This window comes from Perognathus longimembris, chromosome 16 (assembly GCF_023159225.1).
Source record: "Perognathus longimembris pacificus isolate PPM17 chromosome 16, ASM2315922v1, whole genome shotgun sequence".
Lineage (NCBI taxonomy): Eukaryota > Metazoa > Chordata > Mammalia > Rodentia > Heteromyidae > Perognathus > Perognathus longimembris.
The window spans coordinates 31,087,208-31,110,959 of record NC_063176.1 but is presented as its reverse complement, the minus strand read 5'-3'; the positions used below and the strand labels follow the sequence as shown (position 1 = coordinate 31,110,959).

Here is a 23,752-nt window from a genome sequence, read left to right as displayed (position 1 = left end):
GAATGCCCCTTAGGGCAAATGTACACCAAAGCTATGTACATAATATTGTACATGTCAATATAATATGAACTTATTTTCTTCAGCAGCTTTTGGAGCATTCTCTAGGACAGATCACATGTTAGGTCATTAAAAAGCCTTAACCAACTTAGAAAGACTAAATCCATAGCAAGTCTTTCTTCAAATAACAAAAACACTAGAAATCAATGGCACAGGTAAATTGGAAAATTCATCAATATGCAAAAATTAAACAAGATATTCTCCAAGAAAAATGAGTAAAAAAATATCAAAAGGGAAGTTAGAAAAGATCTTGAGACAAGTGACAATGAAAATACACAAAAACATAGTGATAATGTAAATATCACACTAACTGAATTTTATATCAGAACACCCTCATAATTTTTAAATACCTCAAAGTAAACAACCTTATTTCCTACAAAAACAGTAGTAAAAAAAACCTAAGCTAAAGTTAATAATAGAAATTAAAAAATAAAAATATAAAAGATGTTCTTGAAAATAATAGCAAATTTGGGAAGATTCTGGTAATGCTAAAGACTACTATAAACAATTATAATATAGCAACAACTTGAAAAACCCAAAAGAACTATATAAGTTCTTAGAAAATCACTAACTCCAAAGGCTGAATCATAGGGAAATATGAGTCTAAACAAGTGAAGGGAGAGTGAGTCTGCAGCCAAAAATCTACCAACAAAAATGGAATCAGATGGCTATGCTGAACAATCTCAACAAATATTTGATGAAGTAAACTCTTCTGAAAAATTGAAGAGCAAGGAAAACTTCAAAATTTACTTTACTTGGCCAATATTATACTGTTACCAAAACTTGGCAATGAAATAACAACAAAACTGCAATCCAGGGGGCTGGGGATATGGCCTAGTGGCAAGAGTGCCTGCCTCATATATATGAGACCCTGGGTTCGATTCCCCAGCACCACATATACAGAAAATGGCCAGAAGTGGCGCTGTGGCTCAGTGGCAGAGTGCTAGCCTTGAGCAAAAAGAAGCCAGGGACAGTGCGCAGCCCTGAGTCCAAGCCCCAGGACTGGCCAAAAAAAAAAAAAAAAAAAAAAACTGCAATGTTGGGGTTTGGACACCCCCTTTCTCCCCCCACGGGGAGAATGGTAACCACAAACTCTATGAAAGAGCACTCAGCCTGGCCCTCCGCCAGCGGAAGGCCAAAGGCGTGCTCACATGGGCAAGCGCTAAGTTGAGGAAGGGTTGCTGAAGCTTCCCCTCCCCCCAGTCCCCCCACATGTTACCAAGGGCGGAGGCGAAAAGGAAGGCATCAGGGACACGCTGCGGTGGTGGGAAGCTTCTCAAAGACTTTAATATGGAAGGGCACTTATATAGAAGTAATGGCGGGAAAGAAAGGGGGCTGGCCAAAGGGCCAGTCATAGGCTAGGGGTCACGTTCATCAAGTGACATCACGAAACTTCCCTTTGTGGGCGGGACAACCCCATCATGGTGGCATGCACGTGTTCACCTCCCAAGGGGTGGAGGCCAGAAGGTGGGACTTCCATTGTCCCAAGGCTGGTGGAAGGGCAGCCTTTCCCAGGCCATAATAATCCCCAACACTGCAATCCAACACCCATAACAAACAAAGACACTAAAAATCTCAACAAACATTAGGAAGCCAAATTCAACAGATCATTAAAAGAACTGTACATGGACATGAGGGCGATCTGGCTGCGACATCTGTTACCCCATTGATCGCTAGAGTTGATTCGGCTAATCCGGCTGGCTAGGCAGGTGTAGTACCCATTTTTCCTCACCACTCCATGTGCATCTCTCCCAAGGCTGCGCGCTTGGTCGAAGAGGACGACCATCCCCAATAGAGGAGGACCGGTCTTTGGTCATGGGTATACAAGTAGCTGCGCTCCCCTGCTAGAACCTCCAAACAAGCTCTCAAGAATTGTACATTATAATCACGTGGGATTTATCTCTGGGATGCAAGGATGGTTCAACTGAGAAAATAAATTAATATGTTCTGCCACATTGACAGAACAAAGGAGAAAAATCACCTAATCACTGAGTTAAAAATATCAGTTAAGCTGCTGGATGCAAAATCCACATAAAGAAAAATCCAGCTGTATTTCTGTATATTAATAATGAACAAATTTGAAAAGGAAATTTAAAAACATCTTATTTAGAATAGCAATTAGAAAGGAAACACTACAAATAAACTTAAGCAATGAAATAAGAAAAACCCTGTACAGTGAGATTGTAAACTGTGGCTAAAAGAAATTATAGAAGACACAAATGGGAGACAGGACCTGCACAGATTGGAGACTTATGATTGTTGGAAAAACTATGCCACTTGATCTGATCTATAAATTCAGTGTCATCTTTATCAAAATCCTCATATTTGGAGAAAAAAAAATTGCAGTACCATAAATGATCCCTAAGTCAATACAAAAAGCCACAAGAAAAAACAAAGATGGATATCCCATACTTCCTACCTTCAAAACATATACATGGGTCCCTGTGACTGAGGCCTGTAGTCCTAGCTAATCAGGAGGCTAAGGTCTGAGGATTGTTCAAAGCCAGCCCAGAATGAAGATGCAAGAAACTCTTACCCCCAGTTAGCCAGCAAAAAGTTAGTAAAGCAGTGGCTCAGGAGGTAGAGTACCAGCCTTAAGTGAAAAGCTTAGACACTAGGCCCTGAGTTCAAGCCTTAGTACCAGCACAAAGAGAGAGAAGGAGGGAGGGAGAGAGGGAGGGAGGGAGGGAAATGGAGGGGGGAAGTATTACAACACAGGGCACTGGTGTTTCATACCTGTAATCCTAGCTACTCAAAAAGTAGAAATCAGGAGGACTAAAGTTCAAGGCTAGCCAAAGCAACAAGTTAGTATATTTAAAACTTTGTGTAAAACATTTTTTTTTTTGCCAGTCCTGGGGCTTGAACTCAGGGCCTGAACACTGCCCCTAGCTTCTATTTGCTCAAAATTAGCATTCTACCACTCGAACCACAGCACCACTTTTGGCTTTTTCTATGTACGTGGTGCTCAGGAAGATAACCCAGGGCTTCATGTATGCAAGCCAAGCACTCTACTAACTAGGCCATATTCCCAGCCCTAAATCTAATACATTTTTTAATTTTTTGTGTTTTTTTTAACAGGAGAAAAAAGAATAGACAATTCATAGGCATCTCCACAAGGCTTCTATCTAAAGGTCTTATACTAGGATATATAACCAACTCCCAAAACTCAAGACTATTAAGTAAATGAAGAATCCCAAGTATCCGTACATCAACACTCAGTAAAAAAAGTCTAGTATGTCAATTAGATTATAACATTGCTGCTGTGGCTAACTGAACAATGAAAGAACAAAGATGATTCAGGATAGAAGGCAGCAACTGAGACAAGATTTCTAGATCAGTGCTACTCAAAAGACTGATCTGCAAGTGTTATGACCCAAGGGTTTTACACAACAATCAACACTAAGCATGCTGTTTACTTCAGTTAATAAACTTTTCATTACCAAAATCTTTTCATGAAGAAAGCTGTACATTGAAAAACATTCTGGCCTGAGCTCCTTTTCTAATTACAACTTAGAACAAATGGGTCATAACCCAGTAGTATTGTAGACACCTTGTGAGTAGAACTGTCTGGATCACACTCAGATATTCAGTCTGACTTCTCTCACGTGTATGATGAGAATAGCATGACTGCTCTAGACACCTCAAAGAGCAGGCTCAAGCTTTAGATGAGTTATAAAGCTTACCCTTGGAAGGCATTGCTTAATTATGCATTACTAACTACTGAGTTAAATGGGAAGCCATTTGAAATAAATCAATCATAAACATAAAGCATGACGTTTTTATCTGTTCAGAATGTTTGTTTTTGTTAGCTGAGGTTAAAAATGGTTTTTCAATGTTTTTAACATTTGAAAGCATAAGGCTCAATATTAAGAATTTGTAACAAAAATGGTCCTGTAGTCTTATCTGACATTTGTGTAATAACATACACACTATACAATGGCATTGTAGTCTTCCAATCAGACATGAAACTGGCAGAAGGAACAATGTCATTTTCATTTTCCCACTTCACACAAATTGAGAATTTTTTTTTCCTTATTAATGTTTGACAGTTCTTCTCTACAAAACTTTATATTTTATAACCTTTTTTTGTAATATGAGAAAGATCTCCTGAGTTATATATGCAGCTTATACCTTCTTTAAAAAAGTTACTTTTTAAAATATCACAAATTAATTATCATAATACGTCTCTGCTATTCACATAATTATATAAGCAATATTCAAGTATATTTGTGCTTTCTATGTTTACATTACTTTAGGACCTAGTTTTAGCTTTCAATTAGACTATCTACAAAGATTTCCCACAAATTTAGTAAATGGAGATAAAATGATCAGAAAATATAAACTGTTATTATAGCTTTTCATCTTTCAGTTTTTGCATTTCCTATCAACCATGTAATTTCCTGTTCTTTAGGGATGGTGATAGATTATCTTGTCGAATCAGCACTGTTATGCTCTAAGGCTGGGAGAGCAGTCAACCATGGCAGGATCTTTGAACACAGTCTTCACTCTGTCTTATCCTTGGTAGCAATAATATCTGAGCATGTTGGTATCTATAATTCCCAGCTATTTCAACTGCATGACCACCTGAAAACACATATTAGAGAAAGACAGATATCAGATTACACCAGAATGATGGTACAATATGCTAAGTGAAATGCTTAAAAAAAAAAACAAAAAACTCTGGAGAAGATGATTAGCAAACACAGTAAGTGCTGGCACTTACCCAACTAGATTTGTGTCTCAGGTTATTCAGCATCATGCCAGACTCTCCAAATAAACTTTACATACTGAGTCCCATCCAAAGGGAAGCCAGGCTCACATCACCTGTCCTTCAGACCAACCATTAAGGCATCTTAGCTAATGTTCATCAGTGCTTTTAGAATGTAAGTATATCATAAAGATACTTTTTTTTTTTTTTTTTGCAGGTTGTGGGGCCTGGGCCTGGGTGTTGTGCCTGAGCTCTTCTGCTCAAAGATAGCACTCTAACAATTTGACCCACAGCTCTGCTTCCAGTTTTTGAGTGGTTAATTGGAGATGAGAGTCTCACTCGAACTTGGCTGCCTCAGCTGGCTTTGAACCACGATCCTAAGATCTCAGCCTCCTGAGTAGCCAGGATTATAGGAGTAAGGCAGTGGCACCTGACTAAGATAATTATTTGTATTTCACCCTCACAGTAACAGTATTTACTGCTTAAAAATTATTTTCCAAATTTACTAAACAACAGGAGTGTTTACTGTTATTTATACCCAGCTTTTTAACTGGGACAGTTTTAAACATTCACCAGTTCTATCTTGTCTCAATCTAATTGTGTCACAACTAAAGTCATATTTTATTGACTGTATTTAGAACATTACAAAAGCAAACATTGTCCTACTTGTCCAAACTTTCTCTCTTACCTGTCCATTCAGAAAGACACCCTTTTTTCAGAATCAGAACTTTATTTTAAATCAGAAAAAGGATTTGGAATCTACTAATTTCATGATCGTAAAGTTTAAATATATATATATATATAAATTATTTATTTATTTTTTTTTTTACTAGATTTGAGACCAGAACAAGAACTCAGTACCTGATGTTATCACTCACTGGCTAGTGCACTATCAACTAAGTCATGCCTTCAACCCCTATTTTATTACTAATAAGCACTGAAATAAAATAAAACTGTTAGCATATCAGGATTATCCTTTTGAAAATGACTACCTAATAAATTATGCTTCAAACCAAGTAATTGAACATTAGATGTTAAAATTCAATATCTAAAACAAAATATCAAATCATATCAACAAAGTATTTTTCTGGGCCTGACATTAAGCATCAGAGAAATTAAAATATTAGAAAGAATGTATATGCTTTTCTTTTATTGCCCTGAAGGTATTAATCAAAACTTAAAAGACATTAAAACTATATAATAAAATGAACATAAATACCTTATTAGCTGCTTCCAAGGAAGTGATTAGATTTTGGAGCTCTTCTTTACTCATTTCAACAGAATATGGTTTTACTTCACCATTTTCTTTAATATCTAGATGAAGGCTTAAAAGTGGCATTTGTAATGTAGCAATCTTGTCACTAGAAAGTGCAAGCTGTTTGAAATTTTAAAAATAGTACTTAGTAAATAGAAGAGACCTAATTAAATAAGCATTCGAGTTTAGTAACCATGCATTTCTTAAGAAGTAATGTTTCCCTGTCAAACACTGAGAAAAGCAGAAAAAATAAACCAGTGTCAAAAAGATACATGTCCAAAGGGAAGAAACAGAAAGGGAAGTGAATGTAAAAGACAAAGTATGGAGGAAAAAAGGAACAGTCAGCAGTTTCATGGCAGAAACAAATATCAAGACCTGAGTCTGTCCAGCTACCGAAGATACCAAAGATACTGAAAGAATCTAATATTTATAGTACTATCACTTCATTTTTTTTTTAAAAGTAAAGCAGCATAGCTTCCCTGAAGATGACATGGGAGAGCTGATTTTTCCCATGACCTCACTCCACATAACCTTTGTCTGGAGTGCTACCCTTAAAAAAACTACTTGTGCAATGGTAGAGACACATTCCCTAAGTAGTAACCAAAGGATCTCCCTGTGGCACTTCAGAACCAAATCCTCCCCTAGAGCTCTTCATGCTTTCAACCCCAAACAGGACTCATAATGCCTGCAATTTGAGAGTACTGCCTCCAAACTGGTCTAGTTTATGGATGATTCTCTTCAATACTTCTACTAAGTGGTTCGTCAGCCTATGCTTGACTACCACCAAGGAGTCCCTACTTCAAGAAGGGTTCAATTCAAACCCACCTGATTATAACTTTTATACCTTCACCCTCGTCTTAAGTCTCTGCAGGTATTGAACAAACATCTATTTTCCTACCCAAGAAACTTTGAACATAACAGTCATGTTTCTACTAGGTTTTACCTTTCCCAAGCACATGGTCTCATGTGTTTCAAAGAAATTTCATGACTAAATTCCTGGTCATTCTTTTCTATTTGGGTTCTAATTTGTTTAAATGTGTCTTAAGTTTGGTAGCCAAAACTCAAAAGAATACTAAACTAATGAAATGAAATAAAAGAGTATCTATTAGAGATCTCTACAAGCAAAACATAGACAATAAATATTAACTCCACTATACTTTGACAAACTGAAGCAACTAAATTTCTCACAGATGATAGTGTCTCTCTTCTACTTGTATACCCAACAGAAAACTTAGGTACATGTTATTAAAAAATAAATATTTTACCTATGATACAAAAACATACACAGGCATAAATAGGTTCTCACCTTTAACTGCCAATCAAAATCCTGTAGCTGAGCAGATGAAATACCAACTATTTCTCCTAACAGAGCCTGCTTGAGTTCATCTTTCCTACTCTTCAAGCATTTCATGATAGCTTCTTGGTGAAATAAATTTAACTGATTCAACTGCTGAAGTACCTATAAAAGTAAAATAAGTGGTTAGAAATAACTGATTTAAAACAGTATAAATCCATTCTCTTTTCATGTATCTTTAAAATGATAGTCAAAAGAAAAGAAACACCTCAATCACTATGAAAAGAAAACTTGAACACAAGTAATCAATGAACAAAAAAGGTTTTAATAAAATTCTACAAAAGGAAAGCTAAAAAAGAAAAAAGAGAGGGGGTGAGGCTAGCTGACAAGGCCATGCCACATGAATGTGAACACACTTGGAGAGCATGAAGACCTTCAATAACATGTCACAAAATGTTTCCCTTAAAGCCACAAATATACAAGAAATAGAAAAAGGAGGCCAAAGGCCTTTCAACAGAACCATGACTACCTTATGACTATGCCTAAGTTTCGTAAAAACATATAAAACAAAATGCAGCAGCTCTAGAAAGAGAAATAAGTAAGTCTATGTTCATCATTAGAGATCTTAACAACATAACTCTCAACAATGGAGAGTAACATAAAAATAGTATGTTATAGAAGAAATTAAAAGCACTATCTATTTTCCCTATTTGATATACAGAATACTCAACACCTGTAGAACACACAGTATTTTGAATGTGTATGAAGGTTCACCAAAATATGCATATATTGAGCTATGTAGCAAAGGAATGAAAAATACTGCTCATATTTTTACTACTGTCTAATTAAATCAGAAAAAAGTCCAAGTATTTGAAAAATTAAGCAACTCAATACTAAACTGAACAAAGAAAGAAAACCAATGCCATACATAAGATGATGCTAAGTGAAATGAACTCCATGTTATGGAAACAAGTGTTATATCACTGTTGTAATTACTTTCAACATGCCATGTGAAACCGTAGCTTTTTTTGTTGTTGTTGATGATCCTCTTGTATCCCCTTCCTGTGGCTGTCCCTGTGCTATCACTGTATCTCTTCTGAGTACCCTGGATACTGTATATACTTGTATTAGAACTAAGGAAGGGAAAGGGGTTATCAAAATCGAGAGACAAGGGTTAAAAAAAAAAACCCACAGATATGGCCTAGTGGCAAGAGAGCTTGCCTCGTATACATGAGGCCCTGGGATCGATTCCCCAGCACCACATATACAGAAAACGGCCAGAAGTGGCGCTGTGGCTCAAGTGGCAGAGTCCTAGCCTTGAGCAAAAGGAAACCAGGGACAGTGCTCAGGCCCTGAGTCCAAAGCCCAGGACTAGCAAACAATTCCAAAAGCAATACTTACAAAACCGTTTGGTGCAAACCAACTGAACAACTTACTGGGGGAAAGGAAAAGGGGGAGGGGGAGAGAAAAGGGGGGAAATGAGGGAGGAGGTAACAAATTGTACAAGAAATGTACTCACTGCCTTACGTATGAAACTGTAACCCCTCTGTACATCACTTTGACAATAAATAGGTAATTATTCAGAAAAAAGAAAAGAAAACCAACGTTGTCTAAATTCTTTCAGAGAACAGATAAAGAAGAAAAAACAAACTTCTCAAGTTTACTCTTTGAGGCCAGAAGGACAGCTAATATACCTTGATGAGGACATCATTGAAAAGAAAAATCACTCCATTACAGATGCAACTATCTTAGACTAAATATTGATGTGTCAAACTAAGTGATACATGAAAAAGGTAACACTACATGATGAAGTAAGATTTATTCTGACAACTCAAGCCTAGATGAAAAATTTAAAAAATGGTCATTTAACAACTGAGGAGAGAAACTAGTTCAGAAAAAAAAATTAATGAAACTCAATGTCCACCATTTGTCTAACACACAGGAGGCATTTTTACTTTTTAAATTTTTTTTTACAAAAAATGAAAAGCTAACAAATGTGTAATTACTTGTACATGATAAATTATATAGGCTCTAGACATACACACAGTGAGACCAAAGGAAGATATTCTTAGAAGATCACAAAGGCTCAATCGTTCATATAAAATGATAAATTTATCAAAATGAACTCCAAGAAATAGAAATGAGGTTTTTTTTCTTATTTTTGCTTTTTGTCCTTTATTTTCTCCTTTATCACTGTTTTTGTTTTCTGTACCTTTTGTCTTATATGTAAGTTTATCTCTTTTGAGGAGGGCAAGAAGGAGCATAAAAATGGTGAGTGAATAAATGCAGCAGTGATACTCACTTGACACTATGTTGAAAATGAACTATACAACTTGGGGGGGGCGGTCAGGAGGGAAAAGCTGAGAGAAAAAGAGGGAAGAGGTGACACTATTCAGATAGAAATATAATCATTACCTGACTTATAGAAATGTACTCCCTCTGTACATTACCTTTACAATAAAAAGAAATAAAAATAAAATAAAATGTTAACAAATCACAGTCACAGGAATATAGATATCAGTTATATAACTAATAAACAGTTACATAACTTCCTATAAGCAATAAATGTTTTACAATTTAGAGAGTTACTAGGCACCTGTGGCTCATGCCAGAAGAGTCTGAAATCTGTGTGCCAGTCTGGACAAGAAAGTCTATGCAATCTCCAACTAATCAGCAAAAACAACAAAAGCCGGAAATGGAACTGTGGCTCAAGTGGAAAGCTCACAGCTGGGGAAGAGGGGAAGGAAGTTGGAGAGGAGTTGAGGAGAGGGGGCAGAGTAGTAAGAGGCAGTATGGGCCTCAAGTTCAAGCTCTAGCATAAGGGCAACAATTAAAAAAAAAAAAACAGGGAAAAATAATTTCACAGTACCATTTTCCACTCACAATTACATTTTAGTTGTCATGTATTATATACATAGTACTTCCTGGAATCCAACAATGTTCTTTGTATTTAAGAGTATCTAAATTCTAACTTTTGAAAAGTCTAAGTATTAATTATTAGGTGTACATATCTGGAGTAAACTTACCTCTTCATCAGATAAACTTTTACCAACTACAACTTTGAAAAACTTGGTAACTTCTTCTAGAACAAGTGTCCATTCTGCTGAACTCCAGACGCTATGATAATCCTGGTAAAGCGGATAAGCTCGGCCACAGATGCCATCAATTACTTTGTGAAGAAACTACAGAGAAAAAAGACATAAATATGTACACATAAGAAAATTTATACAACAGAGGTGTAACAAAAAATTTTAAGATGCTTATTAACTAGAGCTCCATAAAATTACCATGTTTTCCAGTAATGTGTCCACCTTCAGAAATTTAATATACAACTGTTTTGTTCCAACATTTCTGATAGGAAGATGGTTTCAACTCAGGATCTGTGACAGGATATCTATATATAATAACCCGACAGAGGGTATGATGTTTACATCAGTCTTTCACTGCAACTCTGTAAAGTACATTTTGCATTGCCTCCATTTTTACAACCTTCTGTTTTACTTACTTTGCTCCCCTCCAAAAAAGTCCTCAGTACTGCTCTTGTCCTCTTCTACATTCCTTTGTTTTATCCTACTTTCCATTTCTCTTTTCTTTTCTTTTCTTTTCTTTCTTTTTTTTTTTTTTTGCCAGTCCTGGGGCTTGGACTTAAGGCCTGAGCACTGTACTGTCCCTGGCTTCTTTTTGCTCATGGCTAGTACTCTACCACTTGAGCCACAGAGCCACTTTTTCTGTATATGTGGTGCTGGGGAATCGAACCCAGGGCTTCATGTATGCGAGGCAAGCACTCTACCACTAGGCCATATTCCCAGCCCCTAAATTACAGGCATGAGACACCAATGCTCAGCTTTTTTTTTCAGTTGTAGGGCTTGAACTCTGGGCCTGGGTGCTATCCCTGAGCTCTTCAGCTCAAGGCTAGTGCTCTACCACTTTCCATTTTCTTTAAATGTTCTCTGGGTTTCTTGTTTCCTCAATGTACAATGGGAATCCCCTTACAACATTGTATGAGTTACATAAGAACAAGAGCAAATCATTTGTTGCATTCCTGGAATGTACAAGTATTTAAACATTCCTACTCGTTTTGTTTAATCATGGAAATGCTAAATTCATTAAAGGAAAAAAGAACACCAAAAGGAAAACAGAAACATCTAGACCCTTAACCATTTCAGTACATGGCAAATAAATTATAGGGCAGACAAGTATCTAGCATAATGCCTAGTTTGGAGACAAAGAAACATTAAATATTTTCCAGAGGAAACCAATAAAATAAACAAAGTCTGTTCGCTGAATATTTTTTGAAATAGGAAACAAATCTATATAATTCCCTCAAAAGTCAGTTCATCTTTTAAAATAGATAAATCAGACTGACATACTCTGACTTCAAGTAATCAAATATTATGTGCCTATCTTTGACAGGCATAAGGGATATTTCAGCATTCTTCCACATTATCTGAAAATGTTTTATTCGTACCAGTACTCCTAGATGCAAACTTCCAACACATTTTTTGAAAACTACTACACCAGAACCATTCTAGATTAGGATTCATTAAATATCTTTCCATGAGATATTGGTATATCCAAATAACTAGAAAACAACGTTTTAATGAGAAGTCCTCCAACTCTTCTTATCCCCTGGGTTATATTCCACTTCATTTTAAGCAACTGTGCTTTCCCCAATACCACACATATGACTTCCACTTTCACACAGTGGCAAATGCATAATAAAAGATAATTTTTATGAACCTTCTATCAACCAACATACTCATTTTAAATACACTGAAACTTTCCTACATTCTATTTTATCCCTTATCCTCCCATACTAAAGCAAAATGTAGAACTCAAAAAGATGCTACCTTTTCGAAACCATTTATTCATCCATAAATGTGAATGCTTTCATGAACTCCTAACTTTGAAAAAAACACTATACAGATATTCAATATAACTCTATCAAGTACTGGGATTATTCCCATTTTATAGATAAATAAGCTGAGAATAAGACCCTAACATAAAGGAGCTGTAGTGTATCAGTGAAAGGCACATATTAATAAAGAAGCATAGATTTCCATATATTTACCTACAGATTGAGAGATAAAAGAAGAGTGAGAATGGGGCTGGGGATATGGCCTAGTGGGAAGAGTGCTTGCTTCTATACATGAGGCCCTGGGTTCAATTCCCCAGCACCACATATACAGAAAACAGCCAGAGGTGGCACTGTGGCTCAAGTGGCAGAGTGTTAAGCGCCTTGAGCGGGAAGAAGCCAGGGACAGTGCTCAGGCTCCAAGCCCCAGGACTGCCCCCCCCCCCAAAAAAAAAAGAAGAGTGAGAATAAGGGACCTATCTTCAGTTTACATCCAAAAGACCATAAGGAACTAAAATATTCAGGACATTCAAAATGGAGGTAAAAGGGGAACTAAAGGTATGGCTCAAGTGGTAGAGTACCAGCTGCAAGTGAAAAAGTCCAGCAAGAGAACAACTGAATTCAAGCCCTAGCAGACACAAGAAGTATCTAATAAACGACGTTATATGCCAGAGGGATGTAGCTAAGTGGTAAACTGCTTGCCCAGCATGCACAAAGTCCTACGTTCAAACTCTAACATCATAGTATGTACATAGGTACACATATAAAAGAAAGGTGCAGTGGTGCTGTCCTTTATTCCAGGCTAAGGAGGCAGAAGTAGGAAGGCTCAGGCTCTCTGAGACTAAAGCTTGAGGCCTCATCTAAAAAATAAATTAAAAAGCAAAACACCTGGGCAGTGTCCCAAGCAAGAGAGCACTTGCTTTGCTCTATTGTTCAATCTCCAGAACATATATACTTACACACACACATCACACACATACAGAGTAAAAGAGAAGTGACAAGGAGGGGCTGTGGACAAAACCCCAAAATTTCAAATCCAGTGAACAAGTAAGGGTAGTATGCCACCAAGCAAAAATAGGAGTTGGAGGAGAAGCTCAGGTATGGACCCAAGCAATGTGAGGTCATTTGGGGGCAGAGTCCTGGATGTCAGGGAAGAGAAAGGAACTGGACCCAGAGACTCAGCAGTCATCAACAACACCTATGGTAGAAAAGGCTCTCGGCCTTTCTTGAAAAGTAGGTAAGAAGGAAAGCAGGGTGAGGAAGAGGCAGAGGAAGGCTCAGTCAACAGGCCTCTGTGACATTTCATCTTCGCCCCTTACTGTGTGCAGAGAGTTGGGCACCGTACTCCAACCTGGACTCCCCAAGGCAAAGAGCTAACGTGCCATCCTGGCAGTGTGTGAAGCCATTTCCCTCTGTACATGGAACAGTGGGGAAAGGAAGACTCCAACCCAGACTTTTAAGATGCTCCACCTGGCCACATGTTGCCCCAGTCGTCATAGCACACAGTCTGTAACCTCGCAGGGCCCTTCCGGCGCTAGCCTTCCATGAAAACCGGGCTCGTGGATCCAATCTCTCCGGATGCTCCTGCTCACCCTCCCCAGGACGCTCCGGAGGGCAACGTAGAAAGGCTACGTGGAGTCAGTCGCGCAGTTTGCTCCCCGACAGCGCTTACCAAGTCGATTTCCTGCCGCCTTCAGAGGTTATGGGTCGGCTCTGACCTAGGTCACCTGGGGACCCCCAGTAGGTTTTGGGTACTGCACGTGGCAAGGACGCTGCAGCCCCCGACCCCATGCCACGCGCTCGCAGACCCGGTGGCGCCTCTCCCGTGCCGCGAGGGGTCCCGGGAACCCGGACGCAGGCAGGGAGAGCCGCCCGCTCTGTCTCGGCTGCAGGCAAAGCTCCAGACGCCAGGCCAAGCTCGGGTGCCTACGGGGCATCCCCAGCCCCGAGCTGGCACTGCACCTTCCTCACCCCGTCCCAGGGAAACCCTCGGTCGCGCCCACCATGCCGGCCAGCCCGCGGCCCCTCACCGGCAAGCCCCACTCTGCAGGTAGCTTCCGCAGCAGCGACAAGGCCATCCCGTCTTCCGGCTCCATCCTGCGTGTAGCCTCGTCCAAGTCACGTGATGAATCCAGCGCCTCCACCTAGGCCAGCCTTAACCACGTGACTACGTGGTGGGCGGGGCTTATGGGATGGACTCCGAAGTCTTAGTGAGTTTGCGCAAAGAACAGCACTGCTTCTGTAAGATGTTTTCTAGTTTGGTGGGATGTTTTCTACACACCCTTTTGCTGTTCCCTGTGAAGGTAGATTCACCAATGTCTGAAGATAGCTTGTGGCTCCTTCAGGCTTCTACCGAACTTTCTCTTCACTCTCTAGAAACCTCCAAATAAGAGCCAGAGTCACCATATGCTGTATTAGGATAATCCAGGAGCAGTAGTCCCAGAGTTTTAATAAGTCTCTCCTACTGAAGCATCCTGATTTAGAAGATAAAATAATGGTTTACTGTACGGTTCCTTATAGAGATTATTCTAACAGGAGTAGAAGGCACAGTTTTCATCCTCAGGTGCAAACAACAAATGTGATCTGAGAGGTCATAAGAATTGTCAGATGGGGCTGGGAATGTGGCTTAGTGGTAGAGTGCTTGCCTAGCATACCTGAAGCCCTGGGTTTGATTCCTCAGTATCACATAAACAGAAAAAGCCAGAAATGGTGCTATGGTTCAAGTGGTAGAGCATTTTTTTTTTTTTTTTGTCAGTCATGGGGCTTGAACTCAGGAGCCTGGTGCTGTCCCTGAGCTCTTTTGCTCAAGACTAGTGCTTTACCACTCTGAGCCACAGTGCCCCTTCCAGTTTCTTTAGTGGCTAATTGGAGATAAAAGTCTCAAAGCCAGGGCTGGCTTTGAACCACAATCCTCAGATCTCTGCCTCCTGAGTACCTAGGATTACAGGCATGAACCACCAGCATCCAGCTGATGCTTTATATTTTGAAAATAGCTTTATTGTTGGCACACCATTTAATCTAGAATTTTTTTTTTTGCCAGTCCTGAAGCTTGAACTCAGGGCTTGAGCACTGTCCCTGGCTTCCTTTTTTGCTCAAGGCTAGCACTCTACCACTTGAGCCACAGCGCCACTTCTGGCTTTTTCTGTTTATGTGGTGTTGAGGAATCAAACCCAGGGCTTCATGCATGCTAGGCAAGCACTATACCACTAAATCACATTCCTAGTCCCGTAATCTAGCAATTTAAAGTGAGGTTTGGTATGGTTTACTAAGTGTATACAAAAGAGAAACCATGTCCCCACAATTCAGCTTGTGAACACTACTGCCCCATGTCCCTTATGTGTTCTTTGTAGTTTTCTAGATCAGTTAAGTTCCCAAACCAAAAGTAAAATATGAGCAAGTATCATATATTGTCAGAAGTTCAGAAGAAGAGGGCATCACTATCAGGGGATCAGAGACCTTCTGGTAGGAAAAGCAGGATTCAGAACATAGATTAAATACCCATAGGTAGAAATGGATGAGCATAGTGATGTGTTTGGAAAGACTCATACAAACCAAAAACACAGATAATAAAATGCAACATCAAGCCCAGTTCTGGTGGTACATACTCTTCCTTAATCTTGGTTATTCTGGAAACTGAGACATGGAGAATGGAGGTTCAAAGCAAGCCCAAGCAGAAAAGTCTGAGAGACTGCATCTCCAAAATACCCATCAAAAAGCAAGACTGGAAGTGTTGTGAACTGCTAGAACACTAGCCTTGAGCAATTAAGTGGAGCAAACATGCTTCCTAGCACTAAAAAAATCAGTAAAATATAATGTTTTTAATAGATAACCTCAAATAAGTAGATCTATAGATCAAAATAATTCAAAGCAAATGTATATAATATTGGGAGGAATAATCAGATCCACATTGAAGGAGGCAGAATTTTCAAAGATAGCCTTTCTGATACTGTTGCTAAATTATAGAGCAGAGCAGGAAGAGACAAGAACTGGGTCAGGTAATTATAGTGTTAGAAACCAAACTAACCTTGGAAGGCACCTAAGCCAATTTCTTCTTAGGGAGTTGAGGTTCTGCAAAGACAAAGTCAACAGAGGGCATGGCTAAGCACTGACTATAACATCAACATGGAGAATTCTTCCAGCAGACTTGGCTTTTAACTTGAATTCCCATATTAATGTTTTCTGGGTCTCTACATGCTAATCTACTCTAAGTATTTTGTATATAACAGCCTTATGAGTGTGAGCCAGTTTCTCTCCTCTTTTCTCTCTGCTCTCTGTCTCTCCTGCTTCCTGTTAATTCCACTTCTCAGGAGAACTATGAATAAGAACACACCCACTTGAGCTTAGGAAAGAATGGAATGTCACTAGCACTTTTGAAATTCCACTGTGTGCCTGCCCATGGTCATTCTTACATTCTATTGCAATACTACCTACTACCATAATAAAAATATGCATAATGGAGCTACTTGATCAGCCATATCTATTAAGAAAAAGATTTGACATTTTACCCAGTAGATGACAGAAATGTCATTACATTCTATATGGATACTTACACTACACTCAATGAAACACCTAAATTAACAAAATATGCCTCTTCCTATCACTGTTTAAGTCACACATCATTTACCACACAGATCTATCAACTTGTACTCCAGTCGTATATAGCCCAGGTCAGGGTCATATGAATAGTTTAACACACCCTTACTACCCCACTTACTGTCAAGCAGTAACATTCCTAATGAAGGCTCTTCAACCTAATTACTGGCAGAACTCTCTTTTTTTCTTATTATAGCAGAGAGATTTGACCTTGCACAGACTCTTGGTTTCATCCCTTCTTTTCCACACACACTGTCAGTGCTTTTCATGTCTTTGTTCCCTTGCTTTTGCACAGTAGTGTCTAGACTACCCATTCCTTTGAGATTGGTATGTTATATCGTAGGTCTGACCATAATTTCCCTCTGAAAGTAGAAGCCCAGTTTTGTTGGAGGCCTCTCCTCTACTTTTCCAATAGGTCATTTCTACATATACTTCTCAATCTCTCTCTAACTCTATAATTATCTATCTATAGTTTATCTATCTATCTAGATACATCTATCTATAGATATCTAGATATATTTATGCCAATCTTAGGGCTTGAACTCAAGGCCTGGGCTCTGTCCCTGAGCATTTGTAATAAAGGCTAGTACTCTACCACTTGAATCACAGTTCCACTTCTGCCTTTTTTGGTGGCTTATTAGAGATGAGAGTCTCTCAGACTTTGCTGCCCAAAGGGCTTCAAATCATGACCCTCAGTCATGATTTATCTCCTGGAAACAAAGCCCTGGAATAGTAGAAAAGCTGATAGGTAAGAATGTTAACTTTAGAGAGAAACAAAATTCCTTACCTAAAAGAAAGGATAGAAATAAACAGAAACACAGAGAAATTACATAGAAATGCAGGAGTGGAAAGAGAGAAGAATTAAGTGTTGTGATCTATATAACTCAGAGCAGAATTCTGGGCCAAGAAGAAAATGTTCTTAAGCAAGTACTTTCATCTGCCTTTGATATCCAATAATGGGTTGCTTCTAGATGCATAGAATCCAACATTATAGCACTAGATTCTTGCGAAACAAAGCAATTTATTAAAAGATAACCAACCAGGAAACAGAGCTGTACTTAAACTTGTCTTCCTATTGCCAGGAGTATAAAAAAATAAGAATTCAAGAGTAAGAGGAAATAGAGGGGTAATTGGTTGTAGCTAGAGGTCTTGAAGGACTAGTCCACACAAGTCAGCTGGTCGAAGTGAATCGACAGATACTTCTCTTAGCTTCTGAAATGTTTTTTAAATATAAAAAGCTTTATGTTAAGAAATTTACAAACAAATGAAATGTACTATCTATGTAGCCCTTCTGAAACTCTTAATGACATCCTAAATCCTCCAGCACCTTTAATTTTCACTTGTTAAGAGATACATTTCCAGGTTTTTTAGGCCATTCTGGTCAGGTCCTAAGGTTCTGTACACACACACACACACACACACACACACACACACACACACAGAGCTTTAACTCAGAGCCTAGGTGGTGACCCAAAGCTTTTTTGCTCAAGGCTAATGTTCTACCATGCGTAAGCCACAGCTCCACTTCTCGCTTTTGTTGATTAATTGGAGGTAAAAACTACACAAACTTTCCTGCCAGGGCTGGCTTAAACCTATGATCTTCAGATCTCAGCTTCCAGAGTAGCTAGGATTACAGGCATGAGACACCAGCCACTGGCTCTCCTCAGAAGAATAATAGAAACGTGGTTTCCTTTTCAATCAAATGAAAGACACAGGACTGACTGTCAAAATTTCTACTAGGAAGAGGAATTTCAGAGGCTATGTAAAGTGACAATATGTTATATACTAAGGCTTTATCCTCGAGTTGACTAAGCTGTAGAGATTTGCCCTTGGCTGCCAAACACTTCCTTGATCAGACATCATAGAAAGACACACCCAGACCTTGTTTCTCTCCACCTGGCATACATACTTTCTCAGTAGGTGCAAAAACTTGTTTGGCCTCTCTTGGTTTAGGAAAGTTTTCAAGCTTTCCAACTAGTTCCCTTGGCCTTTTCTAGCAAGGGTTCACTCTCTGACATTTGTAGCATCATTTCATTTTTGCTATATCTTCAAGAAACATTTGAGACAAGGGAAGGTACAGGGACAAAATAGGACGTTAGAAGTTATTATTTCACTTCTATTTGCTTAAGTGGGACAAAACATCCACTTAGATTCTCCCCTGAACTGTTCTGAAAGTTCTGTTTTCTAAGGACTCCTTCTAGCACAAAGCCTAAAGCTGGTTAAAAGTTTTGACAGACCAGATGGGTTGTTATAATGTATTAACGAGTAAAAATATATTTTTAAGTGTTTTAAGTAAACAGACCCTGCCAAGCGTATGAATTCAGGCATAGAAAGCATAGAAGGAATGAGAAAAAGGACAAGTCAGAACTGTGGGTTATTTTTTCTCTTTCAATTTTTTTCTACCTACAAAACTATAATTGAATGGTTAGCTTTAACCTTTGTCCTCTAAGTCTAGGTAAATGGGTGAATTGTTGAACATCTAGACCGCTAAAACAAGAATAACAAGGACAGCAGTTGGCTGTCAAGGTGCGCGTCCGAATGCGGACTGATTGGGCTCTGGGTCACTGGGAAGTCTGCTCCACACAGGCAGGCAGCTGTGCTCCACAGCTGGAGCTGGAAGCCGGGCCGCAGCTAGGCTCCACCCATGGTTACGTCATTGGAGGCGGGGCGGTCGGTGATTGGCTCTGCGCGGAAGCCTAGGGAAGGGCGGGGAGAGGAAGGAGGAGGAAGAGAGAGGGGGAGGGGGGATGGAGAGTTCGAAATAGGCCCTGGTCCAGGCTGGGACGCCGGCTCTGGAAACTGAGTTTGGGATCTTAGAAGTGGATTTGTTTTTTTTTGTTTTTGTTTCTTTTCCAAATACAGATCGGAAATAGAACTCGCCCCTCAACTGTTTAGATTTGTGCAAGGCTCTGTGCTGGCCCCTTCGAGAGGCGTGACCATCATGCCGAGCCGTGTGTCCGGGGAGGAACCGGTACCGGTAAGCCTCCACGCTGGGACCCGTGCTGGAGTCCTAGCCTGCGGCTCCACCACGCGCCCCCAGTCCGTTCCCCCTCCCCCCTTCCTCGTGCATTCTCCTTTACGTTTGATGGCACTGCCTCAACACTAGGATTCTGGGCTGCGGTTGGACCTTTAAAAATGGAGTAGCTTTTACACCACTGGCAGTTACTTGCTTTCCAGAAATAAATCCTTTTACCTTCTGTGAGAGCTGGTGTTTGTAAAAAGGTCGATCCCGCACCCGCCGGGGCTCACCCCCGCCCTCTCCCCCAGGACATGCGACTTCTCCCCAGCGTGGTGTGCCAGTATTCCGTTGTGAAATCCGGTAGGCTTGAAGCCGTTTTGGCAGTCAGCCCACTCCCATCCCTGAGGGTGAGAAAGAAGGGGAAAAAAGGGCTGGTGATTTACTTCAGCCAGTAAATAATCTTTAGGAAGGCCAGTGTATTTGTGTGATACCCTTTAGTTAAGATTTCAGCTTTGTAGTTGCTATTGTTTGTAACTAATAAGATGCCTACTTTGCTAGAGTAGAAAAATACCTGAATCTGGAACATTATCCTAAGATCGCTGAACCAAGGACTAAAACACAAATAATTTTTGAAAGGAGTGCTACTGAGAAGAAAAGAAGAAGAAAAAAAGAAACTTTAAGGTTCTTTCCCGCAAATACTAATTTTGAAGAACTTTAGGTGTCACGTTTACCTGGCACAGTCCGGAGACGTGGGTTGGTTAAAAATTCCTTGCGTCTAGAGTCTTATTGAAGACTTGGGACCACACACTTCTTTGAAGGATATACTTAAATTGTGCACCCAGATGAGCTCGGGTATGTAGGATGCCATCTATATGATTAAATATAGACCAAGGAGGAGAGGAGCTCTCTATTTTCCAGAATTACAGTACTTACCTTCAAACGGGGCTGGGTCTCATTTTTGCAAAGTATCATTAACAAAACAAAACAAAACAACTGTGTGGACTTGCCAAGCAGAATAACTCATGCTCAAGAGCCTCCAATCCAGTGCACTCCAAAAGATAACTTTTTCGAATTGTTTCCTTTTCTCATTACAAATATATTGTACAGATTTATATTGACATAGTTTCTTTTATTAAAATGAGAGCATTCTGTGTGCATTGTTTCAGAGTATCTAAAAAGTAACTTGTGTGGAAAAAAATGGGGAATTGAAATACTCTGAAACAGGATGTGAGAATGTATAAAAACTGGTGTAGTGAAAACTGAGTATATTTCATACTTAGTATTCAAACAGTTGAATAGGAATTTATTTTGCTGTTGCCATTAAGATGAAGGGAAATGTTGACAATCTGACAATAGTATAGAACATGGCTTATATGTTAGACAAATATACTTATAAGAATCAATTTTAAAAGTTAATAAATGTCTCTATATATTCAAGCCTTCATTTCATGTTTTGCTAGTTGTCTGGTTAAGCTATAAATCATTTACAGTGAAGGATTAAAACAAAACTACAAGTAAGATTGGTTGGGGATTCTATAAATTGAATAGATTGTCAGTGCTGAAGGAGACTTTATTAACTCTAGAAACAAGGATTTGTATAATGGATGTTATCATATTTGATTCATAGTTACAGCTGCAAAGCAGCTTTCCTTATTCCTTCCCTCCCTCTCTTCTTTCTTTTTCCTTCTTTCCTTTTTTTTTCTTTTACTTTCCTTTTCCTTTCTTTTTCTTATCATTTCCTGTGGTCACATCTGCTGGAATATCTGATACTGATAATCTCTAATTTGTCTTCCTAAAATCTACTCATTCCACTTACGGCCTTTTTATGAATGAGGGAGATAAATGCAACTGCATTTACTGAGTAAAACCAACTTAATGGTTTCACCATCTTTATTTCTTTGATTATGAAAAGGAAAGTACAAATGAGTTTGTAACTGTTCTAAATGTTGTGAAATCTTTTTCTTCTGTTCATAGTATTCAATTGTTTAGCATGATTTTACAATACTTTAATTTTCTTTAATGAGACTATAAAATATATAGCTATATATAAACAGGTTATATTTGATTTTTTTTTTTTTTTTTTTTTTTTGCCAGTCCTGGGCCTTGAACTCAGGGTCTGAGCACTGTCCCTGGCTTCTTTTTTGCTCAAGGATAGCATTCTGCCACTTGAGCCACAGCACCACTTCTGGCCATTTTCTGTATATGCGGTGCTGGGGAATTGAACCCAGGGCCTCATGTATTCAAGACAAGCACTCTTGCCACTAGGCCATATCCCCAGCCTGTGATCATATTATTTATAATATCCTTTTTCTTCACTAACAACTTTTCCAAGAGAGATATTCTCCAGTGTTTTCATCACAAAGATTCTACTTACCTGTGATACTTTTTAGTTAAGATTTTTGTAGTTGCTATTGTTTGTAATTAAGATACCTACTTTGCTTGTGTAGAAAAGTGTCTGAATCTAGAACAGATGATAGAGGTAGAACCAGTAGAGGAGATGTAGGTTCATCTGTAAAGGAGCATAAGAATGTAGCTCTTAGCAAGTTGTAGCTTTGCCGTGAGTGCTGCTCTTGTCAGAGATGTGTGCTCAGAGTTGCACGTTTCTAACAATCCAGCTTCTTGTAGGTTATTGGTAAACTGTTTTCTGAAGCCTATTACATAGTTTTTCCCAGTTGTCCCTTCTCTTTTTTCCTCACTCCAATGTATCTTTCACACTTGTTGCAAAGAAATCTAAGCATCAACATTATGTCACACTCTTCTCAAATAGGTCAGTGATTCAAGTCTTCCAAACTGAATATAACTTTTTTTTTTTTAACATTTACTCTTAGTATAGTCCTAATGTAGACTTCCACTTTAATTTCCCATCACTACTCAATTTGTATTAGAAACTCCAGCTTCAAATGAACTACTCAAAAGTACTATAGTAAAGTTGGATTTCCCAGACTCTCCTTTCCAAAATCCATGAATCTCTCTTATCAGGATTCAAGACATTTACATCAAGACTTGCATAAGATGTTTTCACTTCTGAATAGCCTTTCTTCTTCTCCCTTTTCACTTCCATGTCTTTCCTTTTCCTAGATCCTTGTAGGTTCTTGTGAATTTGAATTTGAATTGATATTTTATTTATTTATTTACTTGTTTCTAGGGCTCTTATTGAGCCCCATATTATGCAGAGTTGCATCTAGGACAAGGTAAAGTAAATAAACACTTGAAAGTAAACTCTGCAAGGCAGAGATTTTTATTTGTTTTGTTTCTAGGGTTATTCAAGCATCTATCATAATTCATTCCTGTGGCAGGAGCACAGCAGACATTATTAATGTATGATGTTAGTAGGCACTTGTAGTGTGTTAAACCCCTTAGAAGACTTCGTGAGATAGGAAACAGACTCAGAATAAGAGGATAAAAGCTATGGTAATTAGCCAGTTGTAAACCCATTAACAGAGTTGGTGTTCTTTCTGCTAAATATTGCTTTCAACATAGTTGAATCTTATTATTCCAATGAAGGTCAGTTTCTTATTAATATTATAGTTTGACATTGAGTTATTGGTATTTATCTAATATGCATATTTAAAGATGTATATTGTGGCGTCTTAATTAGCATAAGCACACTGTGCTTCCTTTGTACTAAGTCATGTGCTAAAGTAATTTTAATCACTGAGAAATAATACTTGTATAACATTTTTAACATTTTAAATCACCCAGTAGCTTCTGCTTTTGGATGCTAATATTGAATTATTTTAGTTCATTCCCCTTTATCTTCCTAGTGATCTTTTAAAGGCTATCTTTCAATCCATAATTCAGTGTGTTTATCATGTTTTACACACACATACAATGTTTGACATGTGGTGCTAAAGCTGTCTTCCTTGGTTTGAGTGAGCAAAGTTAGCACTCGAAAGTTTATGTTGTAAAACTTTAAAAAGTTGTTCTGGCTCAAGTTTCAAAATGACTGCTTACCAGTGTGCTAAAGTCACTTCAGAATTTACTTGCTTATCTACTGCAAGTATTTTAATACTCCTTTCTTTTTTTCTGCT

General features: G+C 38.7%; 2 protein-coding genes across 3 annotated transcripts in view; one reads left to right on the top strand and one right to left on the bottom strand.

The window, feature by feature from the left end:
- Nucleotides 1-3,452: 3,452 nt before the first annotated feature.
- Commd8 (COMM domain containing 8) lies at nt 3,453-14,331 on the bottom strand. Its single transcript, XM_048364611.1, has 5 exons — nt 14,200-14,331; nt 10,341-10,496; nt 7,327-7,479; nt 5,985-6,140; nt 3,453-4,641 (listed from the first exon to the last, which is right to left on the bottom strand). The coding sequence occupies exons 1-5, from the start codon at nt 14,263-14,265 to the stop codon at nt 4,621-4,623; spliced, it is 552 nt and encodes a 183-aa protein (XP_048220568.1). The 5' UTR covers nt 14,266-14,331; the 3' UTR covers nt 3,453-4,620.
- A 5,148-nt stretch (nt 14,332-19,479) lies between these two features.
- The window catches only part of Atp10d (ATPase phospholipid transporting 10D (putative)), a 67,799-nt gene continuing 63,526 nt past the window's right edge, over nt 19,480-23,752 (top strand). The window contains exon 1 of one of the 2 annotated variants that reach the window (XM_048364608.1): nt 19,480-19,733. The gene's annotated coding sequence lies outside the window, so the exon portion shown is untranslated. The remainder of the gene's footprint in view (nt 19,734-23,752) is intronic. The other variant, XM_048364606.1, reaches the window with a different exon arrangement.